The 18,124-nt window shown below is 39.2% G+C and overlaps 1 protein-coding gene across 1 annotated transcript in view; it reads left to right on the plus strand.

The window, feature by feature from the left end:
- notch2 (notch receptor 2) overlaps positions 1-7,539 on the plus strand; it is a 51,082-nt gene extending 43,543 nt beyond the window's left edge. Inside the window, 10 exon segments of the mRNA XM_047374297.1 lie at positions 33-374; positions 1,056-1,201; positions 1,406-1,607; positions 1,765-1,852; positions 1,945-2,098; positions 2,179-2,498; positions 3,564-3,711; positions 3,994-4,091; positions 4,371-5,663; positions 5,665-7,539. Coding sequence (XP_047230253.1) covers positions 33-374; positions 1,056-1,201; positions 1,406-1,607; positions 1,765-1,852; positions 1,945-2,098; positions 2,179-2,498; positions 3,564-3,711; positions 3,994-4,091; positions 4,371-5,663; positions 5,665-6,024 — 3,151 coding nt within the window. The 3' untranslated portion in view covers positions 6,025-7,539.
- The last annotated feature ends 10,585 nt before the right edge of the window (positions 7,540-18,124 follow it).

Genomic DNA, 18,124 nt, shown 5'->3' on the forward strand with positions numbered 1-18,124 from the left:
CTAACTAACACATAATGTCCTGTGTTTTCAAGGTATGACAGGTACTGCAAGGACCACTTTGGAAATGGCAACTGTGACCGGAGCTGCTACACTGAGGCTTGTGGCTGGGACGGACTGGACTGTTCTAATGACGTGCCTGCCGATCTGGCAGCTGGCACGCTCATTATCGTGGTGCGACTGCAGCCGAAGGAGCTTCTTGGAGACTTGAGGGGTTTCTTGCGCTCCCTAGGAGCCCTGCTCCACACCAGCGTGCGGGTGAGGCTGAACGAAAAGAAGGAACCAATGGTGTACCCTTACTATGGAGTGGACTACCAGCAGAGACAAGCAGGTCGAAGGAGCAAAAGCAAGCGAGAGCTAGACAGAGAGGTTATTGGGTAAGAGCTGTTCATAATGGGAAGTGATTAAGAGACATCCTGTCCGGGGTTTCTACGCAGTCTGCCAATAATTTGCAAAATAATGGAATAGAATTCATATACATATGAAAATAGAACTATGGAAGCAGATTTTTATTTCCAGACTTTATTCCCACTCTTAGTGTAAATATTTTTACCTTCCATCCTTCCTCCTATCTGTCCTTCCTCCTATCTGTCCTTCCTCCTTTGTGTCCTTTATGTTCTGTCTTTTTTTTTGGTTTCCTTCCTTCCTTCCTCCTATGTTTTGTTCCATCATTCCTTCCTTACGTTCCTGCTTACTCAAAATCTCCTCTACCTCATTTTGTCCTTTTTCTTTTTATTCCTATTTTCTATCCCTCCATACCCAGTATTACCTTACTCCCTCATATACTTTCTTCTTTTCTTCCTTCCATACTTTCCTTCCTCAAGTATTTTCTTCCTTCTTTCTTTGCAGTTTCTGGTTTTGCAGCATCCACATTTAAAGCCCGCCCACTGTAGAGATATCTGCCATAAATTCTTAACTTTATATTTTTCGAATGGGTGTAAAGGAATGAGAACTGTGGAAAGTTGAGTCTGGGGAAATGACTGAATTTTTAACTCCTCGGTGGGTTAAAGTAATTAATCAGTGCATGTTTTGTTAACTAGTTTTGTGTTTTGACACAGGTCTGAGATGCATCTGGAGATCGATAACCGTGAATGTTCCAAGAGCTCCTCTTCTAATTGCTTCTCCAACACTTCTACAGCTGCCTCCTTTATTGCAGCAGCTCACATCAAGGCTGACCTGCCTTACCCCCTGGTGTCTGTCAGCAGTGAGTAGATTTATCATTGCACATGTCATTTTTGTCTTTTGATAAAGGACACCAGACTTTCTCTGAAATGTGTTCCAGTAAAAAGAGACAACTTGCCTTTTTGGTTCTTTAAGGCTCATTACTTCTTTTCTTCTTTTTCACCATATTATTATTCTGAACTGGATGATCAAAACTGAACACCACATCTGCCTTTCTTTCAAGCAGGTGATCCAACAGTGGACGAACCCCCAATATATCTAATCCTGATAGGAGCTGCTGCGTGTATCGTTCTCCTTATTTTGGTGCTGGGGGTGCTGGCAGCCAAGAAAAAACATAAACATGGTGTTCTGTGGCTGCCTGATGGTTTCTTGTCCACCAAAAACGACAAGAGAAGAGAGCCTGTTGGGCAAGACGACTTTGACATGAAGTGAGTGAATTTACGGTGTGGACTAAACAAGGGAAACCCAATAAATGAGAGTCCTGTAGAAACCTGAGATTTGTGTTAGTAATTGTTATGTCCTGGAATCAATGCATACAGCATACATTGTTGATTTCCTACAAAATCTGTTTTCTCCTCATGTTAGAAATTTCAAGACACATGATGACAGCATAGGTGATGGAAATCAGAGTAAGAGATGGCTTGAAGATGAAGCCCCATCCAAAAAACCAAGAGTATGTGAATGATGACTCAAACATGATTGTTTATGGTGTGTTTAGCTGTGAGTTTTGATTCAAGTTTTGTATTTTTAATTTGTATTTTGCAGACCGAAGACAAACCTCTGCTTCCCATCCCGATGGATGGAGGTGTCGACCACAGAGAGTGGACCCTGCAGCATCGCAAAGCTGCTGATATTACTCTTACTCCTCCACAGGCTGAATTGGATGCTGACTGTCTGGATGTTAACGTCAAAGGACCTGGTGAGAGGACGTTTTTTATATCATTTTACGTCTGAAAGTATGAGCAAATATGTTAAGTTATTAATTTTGCCCTTGCTCAGATGGCTTTACCCCTCTAATGGTGGCATCCCTGCGACATGGAACTGGGCCTGACTGTAGCCTGCATGGAGAAGAGGAAGACGAGAGTGGAGGAGACGAACCCGGACCGAGTGTTATTTCTGATCTGATTGCTCAGGGCGCAAATCTGATGGCTCAGACTGACCGCACAGGGGAAACTGCTCTCCACCTGGCTGCCCGCTACGCCCGGGCCGACGCTGCTAAGAGATTGCTGGACGCTGGAGCAGATCCCAATGCTCATGACAACATGGGCAGAACTCCACTTCATGCCGCTGTGTCAGCTGATGCGCAAGGAGTTTTTCAGGTAACTTTCTGATCGGGAGATATTTAAAACTAGCTCTAATGATGTAAGCATTTACAGAGTCCTGAAAAAGCAGTCATGGCCACGATATCACTTGTAGTGATATCAGAACCACAAAATCCAATGTATTTTAATTAGGAGTTCATAAGGCAGTGCGTACTTGGGGAGGCGGAAGAATTGATACTTAGGTTTCCAATATTTGTACAAGTAAAATCTAAAAGGTGCATTTGTATTCAGCCCTCCTTGGTCAGTACTTTGTTGAACCACCTTGTGCTGTAGTTAGTCCTGTAGGTCTCCACCAGCTTTACTCATCTAGCTCAGTAAGTTCAATAAGGATTGTCTTTTGGAGCCTCTGGGAGCTTTTCTTCCAGGAATGCCTTTTATCCTGTTTACTGTCACATTAACTCTGATCACCTTCCCTTTGCCTGCTGAAGAAAACTTGCCGCCACCACCATGGGGATGCTGTGATCTGTGATGTTCAGTGTTTTGTATTAGGACCAAAAAGTTTCATTTTTCTCTCATCTGAGCAGATGTTTGTGTCTTCTACATGGATGTGCATAAGCTTCTCATGACTTTCATCAATCAGTTGCTTTATTTTCGCCACTATTTCATAAAAGCCATATTATCCCACCCCAGCTGTGGATCTCTGCAGCTTCTCCAATCACCATTGGCCTTCTCCAGAACCTTAGCTCTGACCTGTCTGCTGGGTTCCTTGGTCTTCATGATGCCGTTTGTTCACTGATGTTCTCTTACAGACCTCTAGGTTCTTCTCAGAACATCTGGATTTACAACTTCAGATTAGAATTTAAACACAGATGGACTCTTTTTACTAAGTCAGTGACATCTGAAGGAAATTGGTTTTACGGATTAAGGTTGTTAAAGGGGCAGGACACCAGTGCGTGCCATACTTTTTTTCCAAAACCATATATATTGTTTCTTCCACTTCCCATGGTGTCGTTACAAAGTATCCCAATAAAAAAAACTGAAGTCTTTTGGCTATAATGTGAGAAAATGTGAAAAAGTATGACTACTTTTGCAAGTCAAAGCTTTTTGTTTGTGTTCCTCCAGATTCTGATCCGTAACCGTGCTACAGAACTGGATGCCAGGATGAACGACGGTACGACTCCACTGATCCTGGCAGCAAGGCTCGCTGTGGAGGGCATGGTGGAAGAGCTGATTCACTGCCACGCTGACATCAATGCTGTAGATGACCACGGTGAGGGAACGTTATACATGATGTGTGGGTTTACTGAGGAGTATTAATGTGGCTGCTCTAGGTGAGCAGAGCAGGCTCCAAGGTTAGATCCATCCGTCCAAATGGGAACACACAGAAGGATGACGCTATGTATTACAGGCTCTCATTTTAGATTCACGTTGTTCATATTTTGGGCAAATTTGTAAAAAGCACAGAATAGAACTTGAGATTAATTTGAAATAGACCTGCAGTGATTAAGAAAACTATCTTTTTAACCAAGCTGTCTTTTTTTCCACTGCTTAGGTAAATCTTCTTTGCACTGGGCAGCGGCTGTTAATAATGTGGAGGCCACTCTTGTGCTTCTGAAGAATGGTGCCAATCGTGACATGCAAGACAACAAGGTGTGTTATTATTCTTTTTATCTTGTGTTGTTTTTCCTGAAGTATCCAGAAAATGGTTTAACAGCTGAGCATAAAATGGGTCTATTAAAATAATCACAATATCTGCACATAAGTACAGAGTTTTTGTGACGCAGTTCAACCAGAAAAAAAATATTTACTAGTTTACTACCAGTAGTTGCTAAGCCAAGTGTGCACATTTGTTATTGTATGAAAGATAAAGGAATGTATCTGTTGGACCATCACTGAAATGTATGTTGTTATATGCTATATTTGTTTCAGGAGGAGACCCCCTTGTTTCTTGCAGCACGAGAAGGCAGCTTTGAGGCGGCTCAGGTTCTTCTTGACCACTACTCCAACCGTGATATCACAGATCACCTGGACCGGCTCCCGCGTGATACTGCTCAAGAACGCATGCATCATGACATAGTCCGTCTGCTGGACCAATACAATTTGGTTCACAGTCCACACAACGGGCCAAACCACATGGGTGGAAACTCCTCGATTATGTGCGGGGCTAACGGAGCAGGATTCATCGGTATGCGCAATGGACCTCAAGGCAAGAAGAGCAGAAGGGGAGGAGCTGGGGCGAAGGCGGGAGGCGTTGGCGGGGGGCCAAAGGAGCTTAAAGACATGAAAGCAAAGCGAAGAAAGAAACCTGCTGGAGGAGAAGGTCCAGGTTTGGCTGCTGCTGCAGGAGGAGGAAGTGGAGGTTGTGCAGGTGGAGGGAGCACCAATGGTGTAAAGGCAGCAGGTGGACTTCAAGAGAGCTCTGTCACCATGTCACCTGTCGACTCCCTAGAGTCACCTCGCTCCTACACGGGTGAAGTTTCTGTTGCAGCCTCCATTACAGCTAATTCCCCTCCTCTACTGAGCAGTCCCACCTCCAGAGCAATGCTGCCCCCTGTCAGCCACATGCTGGGACAGCAGCAGGGCTGGGTGGACATGGCCAAGCATGGCTACAACGGTCACATGTTTGGTCTCCTTCCACACCCGATGAGAGGAACACACCCAGTCATGAACCATTGCCAGAGTGGCATGATGACTCCCATGAACGTCACCATGAGCAGGGAGCAGCTGCCCTCCATCGTCACTTTCCAGATGATGCCAACGGGGACGGGCCAGGCCATGCTGAAGCAGTCTCAGTCGGGACAGGTGCAAGTCACACAGGCCCAGGGGCAGAACCAGAATCTGTGTCACACCCAGCAAGTACCGGGCCACGTCCACTGCAGCCAGGGAATGATTTACCCTGATCAGATGAATGTGGTGCAAGGTCCCTCACACAATCTGCAGCATCCCCATACCATCAATCACTCCAGTGGGATGGAGGGCCAGTCTCGACCGTTGCCACCTTATGCAATGCAGAGCCCGGTGGATAAATACCCAACACCTCCCTCCCAGCACAGCTGCATCAACACCGGTTCAGAAAGCACCACCCCGGGCAACCACCCGCAAAACGAGCACCCGTATCTCACACCTTCCCCCGAATCGCCAGACCCCTGGTCCTCCTCTTCGCCTCACTCTAATTCGGACTGGTCTGACATCACCACCAGCCCCACCCCGCTGGGGAACTCCCACCGCACACTGCCGTCTTCACGCCACACACACATTGCAGAGCAGGCGCAGATGCAGCCGCCGTCGCAGCAGATGCCGCAGCCCGCTCAGCAGCCTCAGCTCGGAAACACGCAGCTGTTTGCGTGAAGCCGCCAGAGGAAAGCAGACACAGACTGACACAAAAACACACAACCAGTGCCTTTCTCTGACCTCCGTGTTCGTTGAAATCTTAATCAGCCCCCTCCCCTTTTTGCATCCCTGTCTTTTTCCAGTCAGGAAAACAATGTATAGTTTGTATAACGTAACTCAGTACTTTCACCCAAAATCAAATTCTCTGGAGCAGAACTTTGACTCTAAAAACTTTTCCATAAATTTACATTAATCAGCCAAGACCTTTTCTCTTCATTTGGAACCAAATTTGCACAATAATAACCACTGCCACACCATCCAGGCGCATCCCAAACTGGTTCTGATTTCTGAGGGATCAAGAAGAGACTGTCGACCACAAGGAGCTCAGCACTTGTTGCTTCAGAAAAATAAGACTTTTTCTACACTGACACTCTAATCTGGAACGGTTTGTTAAATCTGTTTGCTAGATGCTACCTTCATGTGTTCTTCAGTGTTATGAACCTGCCGATACTAACTCCTGGTTGACACCGTTCACTCTAAATGTTTTTATTTAACAAGTCTAAATCAGTTAATGCTTTTATTAAATATGGAAACCTCCTTGCTGGTTTCTCTTTTTTTTTCTTCTTATTCCTGCTTATTTTGCTAAAGGCTAGTTTGTACAAATGTTCTGGAATGGTGGGAAAGACGAAAACATAAATGTTTTATGGTTCTACATTTGCAGTTTAGTTTGGTACATTGATTATCTCTGGAAGCTCTTTATGTGCAAACAGCAATGTTGAAATATTTATGTTTTATCCGTTTCCATTCTTAAGAAGTAGCGGAGGGATTCATTCTGTTGCTTTAAAAAAATATGCGTTGGTTTTGTTGATCGTTACCGTTGGTGTCTCCAGGTTTAATATGCTGTAAGAAGAAATGTACATACACTTAAAGCAGGTTCTGCTTGTTTTAGTTGAGCTAAATTTGTTGTTGCCCTCTTAAAGTGCCTGTTTTTTTTTATAAATATCTGCACTTCCTGAATGATTTTGAATGTTACAAAGGCGCATGTTCTTACCGTTAAACTGCCTCTCTTCTAAGCAGTTGTCTTCCAGAAATATATATATATAACCAGCTTTGCTTATCTACAATCAGCGTATGTCATGATTCATTACCAAGTCTGACCACGAGCAGTAAAACGTGGGGTTTCCTCTGTTAGTATTGTTTCAGCTCTGTGTTCACAGACAATCATAAAAATGTTTTAACTGTTGATGATTTAAAAAAAAAAAAAAAAAGAGCGAGAGACCAAATTTTGTTTTAGTCAAGCCAAAAATCCTCACTGTGTACATACATGTGTAAAAGTTTAAAAGACTTGCTTTTTATCAGAAGTAGGAGACGGAGCGCATCAACCAAAACGTTGAATCACTGTCAGCGAGGACGAACCAATCGATATTCCTGAACTTTGCCTTGGTTTCCGTACACACGGTGTCTCTTTGGTTTCACAAACCCATGTACTGTACGGTGACATGTCAGTCTACATTTTTAGTCATAACTATCTGGTACATATGCAAGGCTGTGTCTATGTTCTGTATATAAAATGTATTTCGTATGTTTACCATTCTTTTCTAAGTTAACCACATAGCCTGTATTATCCATGCAGTATGAAGTAGTTGTCACTATGTCTATAATATAAGGCAGAGCCGAGGTCGATTGAGGCAATGATCTGTTCTGAAAAAACAAAAAAACAATAATAAACCAAATGTGTTTACTTAAATAAAACCCTGATCTTAATAGACCTCTGCTTATGGTCATTTTTCTCAGTCATATTCTAAGGCTTTATCCCACTTCATGACTTATGCAGCACATTGCAAAAGTATTCACACCAGTTTTCTAATATATTTTACTGGGATTTTATGTGACAGACCGTACACAAAGAAGCACATAATTATAACGTGGAAGGAAACAAATACATAATTTGCTGTTTTTCTATTTTCTTTAATTAGCAAATTAAAATGTGAAAGTGCCATGCATATACTGTGAAAAAGTATTTACCCCCCTAAAAATGTCTTATGTTTCCCTCTTTTGTAAGACTTAAATGTTTCATCATCAAAGAAATATCAGTGAATATCTGACATGAATAAATAAATACTAAATGCAGTTTTAAAATGATTTCATTCATTTCAGGTATTAAGGGAAAAAAGCTATCACCCTACCCCACCCCTTGTTTAATCGTGAACTGTGATTAACCACATTTATGGGAAAACCGATTACTGTCAGACCTGTAGAATCAAGAATCCACTTGAATACTGTAGAGCCTGTCACACAACATGAAGTAGGCTAAACGTTCTAAAAAAACAACACGTGCTGATGTAAAAAAATTAAGAACAGATGAAAACAAAAACATTTTTGGGGCAAAATGAGTCTAGAAAGGGTTACAGCTTCTATTCTAAGGCATTGGGACTCCAGTTAGAGCCATCATCCACAAATGGAGAAAATAAAATGACTCCAAGAGTGCATTAAAGACTCGTGCAGGAGGTTCAGAAAAGAACCCAGAACATCATCTAAAGCCCTGCAAGCCTACTTCCCTCATTTAAGGTCAGAGTTCATGATTCACCAATAAGAAAGAGACAAAAAAATGGCCTCCATGGGTGAGTTCTGAGGCGAAAACCAATGTTGAGCAAAAATAACACAAAGGCCTGTCTCACGTTTGCCAAAAAAAAACGTCTTGATGATTCCCAAGATTGTGGGGAAGATATATCCTGAGGCAAAGGTGGACGTTTTTGGAAGGTGAGCGTCCTGTTAAATCTTGAATAAAACTAAAACAGCATTTCAGGGAAAAGACTTGATTCTCTCAGTCAAACATGGTGGTGGTAGTATGATGTTCTTGGGCTGCTATGCTGCTTCAGGACCTGGACGAGTTGCTGTAATTGGTGAAACTATAAATTTTGCTCTGCCAGAAAATCCTGGAGGAGACCTATGGGCGCAAATTCCATTCATGAATATTTAAGCTTTAAGTTTATATATGACAACAGATCCGCTGGACTTACCTCCCAGGTGGGGTCCATACGTCCAACCTCTGGACAGATGCCACTGAGTAATCTGCGCACACGGGTTGCTTAACGGAGCGCAGTTTATCAAACCGTGCAGACGGATTGCAGAAACCGAGAGCACAGTTTAGTACACCGTGAGCACGGATTTCCACCGGCTTTGTTTGTTTTACCCGCTGACGCCTCCCGGCCTCCGTACTCCAGCTGTTGAGTTGAAGTAATTTGTTGAGTCTTTTCTGTCTGATGGTGTCTGTCAGTTATGTTGCTGGGTCTAATATATTCGCTTTGAAACGGATGCAAACCGTCCATATGTATATTTACACCTTTCATCCATGTGGTATTTTAGCTCTCATGCTGACTCCAGATAGCTGCATGTTTATATGTTTGCAGAGGTTTTGAAACCTTGGCAAGCGAAGCGGGGTATGTCATGTTATAGATTTATATTGTTCTTAAGTTTACTTGCGAGTAACTGCATCAGAATCAGAATCAGAATCAGAAAAGCTTTATTGCCAAGTACGTTTTTGGACATACAAGGAATTTGTTTTGGCGTAGTCGGTGCAATACAGTACAAATTAAACAGTATAAACATATCTACAATATAATATAAATATATGTGCACAGTTTTAAGTGAGTGAGAGTAAATATAGAGCAGTATAAGATGCAAGAGCAATACAACAGTGCAGGTGATCATTGTGCAAGTAAAGCAGTGCAAGTAAAGCAGGAGTCCAAGCTGAGCGTTAATGTAACACATAGAGTTACATGCTATTCTATATAAAAAGTGTTTGGTTTTATGACTTGGAATCTTGCTTATTCGCATTTATTTTGTCTTTTATGAGAATGTAAAGCTACGTTATGAAGGCAGGACTATGGTGCAGTTTTCGAGGTCGCCACTAGGGGCGCGGGTGGTTTGTGAGTAATATTAAGAACAGATGTAAAAAATACAGTATATTTTTTTAAGTAAACAGTGACAATCTTCAGAAGCAGAGTTTGGATGCAGTTTATGTAGTATCTTTGAGACTGTGCGTCCATAAGACTGGTGAGTTGTGTATACTGTTCTATAAGTGTAATTTGTTAATTAGGTTTGTTCTGGACATTTTCTGTTTGCTCCTTTTACTTACTAGAAGATATACGTTTTTATCTTGAGTTGGTGATTTCTATTATATTTAGTCACCTTTTTCTAACTTGATCTCCACATTATAAGTGATTGAAACACAGGACTTGAGTAAATATTAAACTGTATATTTCATTTGTTACCAAATATAGTTAAGCCTACAAATAAGGGCCTTTGGGCCAATTAGTTAGGCTAAAAATACAGCTTGTGGCTGTAATATTGTATGTAATCTACTCATATGGTTAGGTTGTGATTACAGTCAATTATACACAAACGTTTGTGTATTCTGTTTTGTAGAACCACAATAACCCTTCCCTGGTACCTGAATCTCCTTATTAAAGAAAATGTAAAGCATCACCTGGCCTTACTTTCGACTTGGGGATCATAAAGCATTTAACCAGTGCATGCTGTACAAACACCATGGTAAACTGGTCGGTAATCTTAGAAATCACCATTACAATTAATTGATTCAGTTATGTTTAGAACTTTGTTTATCAAACACTGAATGAGCATTAATTTATGTTAATATGTTATATGTTTCACTGTGCTGCAAAGTGTTCTGGAGATGCCAGGATTATCCCGGATGCTCTGAAAAGGAGAAATAAATATCTGCACTTGTCAGAGACTCTTCTGGGATGTTTTGATGTCAAGGGCTTCTACATGTAGGCTGTGAAACTTTAAATGCTGGGAAGTGTTCTGGTGAACTTAAAATGCTTTTTTCTAGTCACTCTGAAATATAATTTTATAAAAACAAAAGACTGTGATAAGGTTTTTTTGCAGTTCCTATTAACATTACGGCATCATAGAATTTTTCAAAGTGAGTCATTGGTTTTGATTTTGTTGTGCCACCCCAAGATTTGTAATGGCCCCAGTGGCCCCCCTGTGAGAAAAATCTGGGGGTGCCACTGTTGCTAAACAGATCAAGGCTCAGCAGATATCGGCAGTTATTGTTAAAAATCCAGAATTTAGATTTTTATTAATTACAATAATAATACGAAAGAAATTATTATTATTATTAAAATACGATAAATTACACCCGCATACAATATATTTAAATAAATGTTTCTCTAAAGATTCTACTATAAAATGACACACCAGGTAGTGTCTTCAGATATTGAGTCATCCTTTGTGTCTGCTACTACTGCTCCATGCTGCTCAGCTTTGCCTCCGGTTGTTTTACTCAGTGGCATATTTACTGTAACCCTGGATTTACACTGTATCTGCTCCAGTTCGGTCCGGTCCGCTTGGAGCCGGAGGAGCTCCAAGAACCACATGCAGATCGTGCAATAAAAGCCAATGATAAATGCGGTAAAAGTCCAAAACAACTCATTCTGTGGAGGTTAAACCAGTTAAACTGCTTCACTTTTCATTTTGTGCATCCATATATTTTCCTGTGTTTTGTTCTACAGTGGGTAGTGCATTTAATGTTTAATTGTTCGGTTTATAATACCTTAGTTAATGTATATAACCCAGTAACTGATCTAATTGATCTAATGTTAACAACTGCTAATATATCACGTGTATATTTAAATGTATGTGTGTATTTATAGATCTAGTCCGTCTTTAGTAAATTATTTAGAAAATCTGGATGTTGTGCTGGATCTGTTCCTGGTGGTGCGTTTTTATTCATGCATACTGACTCCGGCCGTGAACCTGCATCTGGCAAAAATAAACTCTGGTCGATTTAGATGGCCGTCTGCACGCCGCAGCACTTGTGCTCTGCCATGTGATGAAAGCTGACTTTTTTCTCCTGACTGCTGCATCTCTGTGATAGTGACTGAAATATATCTAAAGAAACATCAGATTCTTCGCTGCTGTCTGTGTTGCTGCCATTGTAGCAGCAGTCAGTTTACGTGGCGGGGTTCTCCTTTGACGTCATAAAAGAGGGCAACAAAATCGCAAAGGAGTAGTGTGGAAATGCCTTTTTAGTAAACATTTATGACCATATATGTCAACAACTTCATTTCAGTGGCATGAATTTATTTTTTTAAATGTTTTATCAATGTTTCCCTTCCATAAATGTAATTGGATTTATCATAAAAATTCAATGTCACAGGCACTGTAAGGTAAAACAAACATGGGTAATGCAGCAAGATAGCAATCCAAAGTACACCAGCAAGTCTAAATTTAAATGGCTCAAACAAACAAGCAAATAAACTGAATACAGGTTTTGGAATGGCCATGTCACAGTTTAATTGACATGTCGTGGCACGTGACATTAAACAGACCCGTTTATTTTTGAAAACCCTTCAATGTAGGGCAGGGCAAATACTTTTTTCACAGCACTGTATCTATCTACTCAGCCACCTTTTCTTTGATACTCCTAAAACATTCCCAGTTCCCTTCAGAAGTCACCTAATCATTAAATGGAGTCCATGTGTGTTATTTAATATTACGTTAAATACAGAGTGTGTTCTTAATGCTGTGACTACATGCAAATAAACAGTTTCTGTAGATCAAACATAAATAAGTGGAGTCCTATCATCAACAGGACAAGAAATCCTCACATTTGAGGTATTACTTCATCTGAAAGCTTTTTCTGTTTAAAATCACTTTTAATAAATATGAATTAATGGCATACAGCCACTTACATCTACAGGTCCTTCTCAAAATATTAGCATATTATGATAAAGTTCATTATTTTCCATAATGTCTTGATGAAAATTTAACATTCATATATTTTAGATTCATTGCACACTAACTGAAATATTTAAGGTCTTTTATTGTCTTAATACAGATGATTTTGGCATACAGCTCATGAAAACCCAAAATTCCTATCTCACAAAATTAGCATATCATTAAAAGGGTCTCTAAATGAGCTATGAACCTAATCATCTGAATCAACGAGTTAACTCTAAACACCTGCAAAAGATTCCTGAGGCCTTTAAAACTCCCAGCCTGGTTCATCACTCAAAACCCCAATCATGGGTAAGACTGCCGACCTGACTGCTGTCCAGAAGGCCACTATTGACACCCTCAAGCAAGAGGGTAAGACACAGAAATAAATTTCTGAACGAATAGGCTGTTCCCAGAGTGCTGTATCAAGGCACCTCAGTGGGAAGTCTGTGGGAAGGAAAAGGTGTGGCAGAAAACGCTGCACAACGAGAAGAGGTGACCGGACCCTGAGGAAGATTGTGGAGAAGGGCCGATTCCAGACCTTGGGGGACCTGCGGAAGCAGTGGACTGAGTCTGGAGTAGAAACATTCAGAGCCACCGTGCACAGGCGTGTGCAGGAAATGGGCTACAGGTGCCGCATTCCCCAGGTCAAGCCACTTTTGAACCAGAAACAGTGGCAGAAGCGCCTGACCTGGGCTACAGAGAAGCAGCACTGGACTGTTGCTCAGTGGTCCAAAGTACTTTTTTCGGATGAAAGCAAATTCTGCATGTCATTCGGAAATCAAGGTGCCAGAGTCTGGAGGAAGACTGGGGAGAAGGAAATGCCAAAATGCCAGAAGTCCAGTGTCAAGTACCCACAGTCAGTGATGGTCTGGGGTGCCGTGTCAGCTGCTGGTGTTGGTCCACTGTGTTTTATCAAGGGCAGGGTCAATGCAGCTAGCTATCAGGAGATTTTGGAGCACTTCATGCTTCCATCTGCTGAAAAGCTTTATGGAGATGAAGATTTCATTTTTCAGCACGACCTGGCACCTGCTCACAGTGCCAAAACCACTGGTAAATGGTTTACTGACCATGGTATCACTGTGCTCAATTGGCCTGCCAACTCTCCTGACCTGAACCCCATAGAGAATCTGTGGGATATTGTGAAGAGAACGTTGAGAGACTCAAGACCCAACACTCTGGATGAGCTAAAGGCCGCTATCGAAGCATCCTGGGCCTCCATAAGACCTCAGCAGTGCCACAGGCTGATTGCCACCATGTCACGCCGCATTGAAGCAGTCATTTCTGCCAAAGGATTCCCGACCAAGTATTGAGTGCATAACTGTACATGATTATTTGAAGGTTGACGTTTTTTGTATTAAAAACACTTTTCTTTTATTGGTCGGATGAAATATGCTAATTTTGTGAGATAGGAATTTTGGGTTTTCATGAGCTGTATGCCACAATCATCCGTATTAAGACAATAAAAGACCTGAAATATTTCAGTTAGTGTGCAATGAATCTAAAATATATGAATGTTAAATTTTCATCATGACATTATGGAAAATAATGAACTTTATCAGAATATGCTAATATTTTGAGAAGGACCTGTACATCTCGTGATCTGCTTTTCAGGTTCACAAATCAAGTTCAATTCCACACATTTAGCCCCGCAGTTTGTACTTAAACCATCAGGTGACAGATGGTACCACAGCCGACTGTCCAGAATTGCTGCCGAGATTGAAATTTGGTAATAGTATCGAGCAGATAGATACTGAGAGATTATTTACTTTTGGAAGTGGTGGTAAAAGGCATAAACTGGTATGTGAATGGTTCAGAATGGATACACCAGAGGACAATATGGACTTTGATGAATGGACGCCAGTAAGTAGAGGGAGAGGACGCGGAAGAGGTAAAGCAGAAGAAGGAAAAATGTTAGACAACCAAAGGCGTAAAAGAGAGTTGGAAGAAAACAGTTCTGAAGAAGAGAGAGTAGTTAGGAAGAAAATTGGAAGGGAAGAATGTAAAATAATATTAAAGATAAAAAACGAAGAAGAAAAAGAGAACCTGAGTCCTATTTCACTATCTAGAGAAATAAAAAAAAAGATAGGAGATGTTGAAATGGTGAAGGTATTGAGAGATGGAAATATACTGGTGGTGTGTAAAACCGAAGAACAAAGAAGAAAGGCTTTACAAGTTGAAAACATTTGCAAGAAAACGGTGACAGAGAGGAAGATTATAGGAGAAGATACAATCAGTCGGGGGGTAATTTATGGCATTTCTCTGGAGGAAGATATAGACAAATTTTAAAAAAAGCATTGTTGGTGCAAAGGTAAAAAATCTCAAAAGACTGACAAAAAATGTAAATGGAGAAAGAGTAGGAAGCCTGTCAATTTTAATAGATTTTGAAGAAACAGTGTTGCCACAAAATGTCAAAATAGGATATCTGAGTTTCCCTGTGAGGCCTTTCATTCCTCCACCACTAAGATGTTTTAAATGTCAGAGATATGGTCATATAGCAGCTGTCTGCAAAGGAAAACAAAGATGTCCAAAGGGTGGAGAAGACCATCGAATTGAAGATTGTGGGGAAGAAGTGCAGGAAACATTTTGTAATTGTGGAGGGCAACATAGAGTCACATTCGGGGGATGTGAGGTAAAGAAGAAAGCAAAAGAAATTCAACAAATTAAAATGACTAAAAACATAAACTATGCTGAAGCAGTCAAAAATGTACAACATGAAAGATCAAGGGATGAAGGTCAAATTAGGATTCCAGATTATCAACAAAGAAAAGTAGAATCAGAGGAAAAAGTCACAATGTCTGTGGAAAAATTTATATTATTTGTAGCTTATGTCATTAACTGCATGGAACAGGCTAAACACAAAACAGAAAAGATTAAAATAATAGTCAGAGGAGCAGAAAAGTTCTTAGGGTTTAAAGAAGGAACTAGGGAATACATTAATAGAAAGTTGGAAACAGATGGAAGGCAAGGATGAACCCCAGCTGATAGAAATATATGATAATATTACAGTGGAATGAAAGAAGCTTAATTGCTAATGGACAGGAATTTAAATGGTATAGAGATGGAATTGATGGAAAACCAGAAATTATATGTATACAGGAGACATGGTTAAAACCAAACCTAGATTTTGTGTTTAAAGGGTACAATAGTATCAGAAGGGATAGACAAGAAGGAAGTGGAGGAGGATGTGGAATATTTATAAAAGAAGGGATACAATATCAGATATTAGGAAAAGGTAAACATTTAGAATACATAGTAGTTGAAATTTACAATAAAAAAGAAAAATGTAAGATACATTTTTATAATCCATGTAAAATATTATCATTTGAGTTGATCGATGAATTAATGGGGTATTTAGAAGGAAAAGTAGTCTGGTGTGGAGATTTTAATGCTAACAGCACATTATGGGGAAAATGTAATGATAAAAATGGACAAGTTATTGAAGAAATAATGGAAATGAAAAATTTGGTATGTATAAATGATGGAAGAGGAATAAGAATTAATGTAAAAACAGGTACAGAGTCTGTGATTGATTTAACAATAGTATCAAATTGTTTAGCCAATAACTGTGAGTGGGACATTGACAAAGATACAACAGTAGGTAGTGATCATTACCCCATTAAAATCATAACAGGAATATTAATAAATAACAGGAATACAGGATTATATAAAAGATGGAACTTTAATAAGGCTGATTGGGAAAAATTTAAATATTTAAGTCAAAAGAAATTGGAAGAAATAGATGAGTCAATTGATATAAATAGTTTAAATATAAATATCTGTAAAAAAATCTTACAGGCTGCAGAAGAATCAATAAAAAAAGGAGGAAGAAAGAACGATAAAAAAATTGTGCCATGGTGGACAAAAGATTGTAGTGAAGTAATAAAATTAAGAAATAAAGCATTTAAAATGTTAAAAAGTAACGCAATTTATCAGAACCTAATTGAGTACAAAAGAAAGCAGGCAAAAGTGAGAAAGATCATTAAGAATGCAAAAAGAGAATATTGGAGAAACTTTTGTAATACCGTAGGGAGAGAAACAAAAATTGACCAAATTTGGAAAACAATTAAAAGAATGAATGGTATTAGAAAAGAATATGGATATCCTATATTAAAAATAGATAATACAATTATAACGGAAGATAAAGAAAAAGCGGAAATATTAGCTAAAACATTTAGTAAAATTCATAGTTCAAGTAATATTAGTGACGAGGGAAAGAAAGGCTAGGAAATCACAAAGATGAAATATAAAGACTTAATGTGAAATAACGTAGATACGAATAAATTAATAAATGAACCATTTACAAAAGGAGAATTGAACTTTGTAAGCAGGAAAACAAAAAATACATCACCTGGAAAAGATCAAATTTACTATACAATGATAGAACATCTCAATGACAAAGCAAAAAAAAAAAATATTATAATTATACAATAAAGTCTGGGAGGAGGGAGAGCTGCCACAGAGCTGGAAGGAAGCAATAATTATTCCAATAGTTAAACCAGGAAAAGATAACACAAAACCAGAAAATTATAGACCGATCGCATTAACATCAAATATTTGTAAAATAATGGAAAAAATGATTAATAATAGATTAACATAGTATTTAAATATTAATGGATATATATCTAGAAATCAAAATGGGTTTCGAAAAGGGAGAAGCACAAATGACTCTGCATTATGTTTAGAATATGAAATTAGGAGAGCACAAATAAACAAAGAAATGTAGTAGCTGTATTTTTTGACATAGAAAAAGCTTATGACATGATGTGGGTTGAAGGATTATTAATTAAATTAAATAAAATGGGTATTACTGGAAAAATGTTTAACTGGATTAAAGATTTTTTATCAAATAGAACAATACAAGTAAGAATTGGTCAAGAATTGTCAGGTAAATATATAGTAGATAATGGTACTCCTCAAGGAAGTATTATAAGTCCGTTATTGTTTTCTATAATGATAAATGATGTATTTAAAAATATTGGTAAGGAAGTTGGTTGCTCACTATTTGCAGATGATGGAGCTATATGGAAAAGGGGTCGTAATATCAAACTTATTGAAAAGAAAATACAGGATGAGATTATTAGAATAGAACAGTGGGCCAATCAATGGGGATTTAAATTCTCAGTGGAAAAAACAAAAGTAATGGTGTTTACACAGAAAAGGAAAAGAGAAAATATCAAACTAAAATTATACAATCAAGTTTTAGAACAAGTAAAAAATATAAAATTTTTAGGTATATGGTTTGATGAAAAAATTATATGGAAAGTACATATAGAAAAAATCATAGATAAATGCAAAAAAATATTAAACATTATGAGATGTATGGCTGGTATTGATTGGGGAGCAGATCGAACATCATTAAAAAGACTTTATACAGGATTAATTAGATCGAATATTGATTATGGAAGTATAATTTATGGATCAGCAGCAAACACTCATCTTATAAAATTAGACAATATACAACATCAAGCTTTAAGAATTAGTACAGGAGCAATCAGAACCAGTCCAATAGCAGCACTTCAGGTAGAGATGGGAGAGATGCCATTAGATCTAAGAAGGAAACAGTTAGCAATAAATTACTGGATAAACTTACAAAGCAATAATCC

This window comes from Girardinichthys multiradiatus, chromosome 9, assembly GCF_021462225.1.
Source record: "Girardinichthys multiradiatus isolate DD_20200921_A chromosome 9, DD_fGirMul_XY1, whole genome shotgun sequence".
In the NCBI taxonomy this organism is placed as follows: domain Eukaryota; kingdom Metazoa; phylum Chordata; class Actinopteri; order Cyprinodontiformes; family Goodeidae; genus Girardinichthys; species Girardinichthys multiradiatus.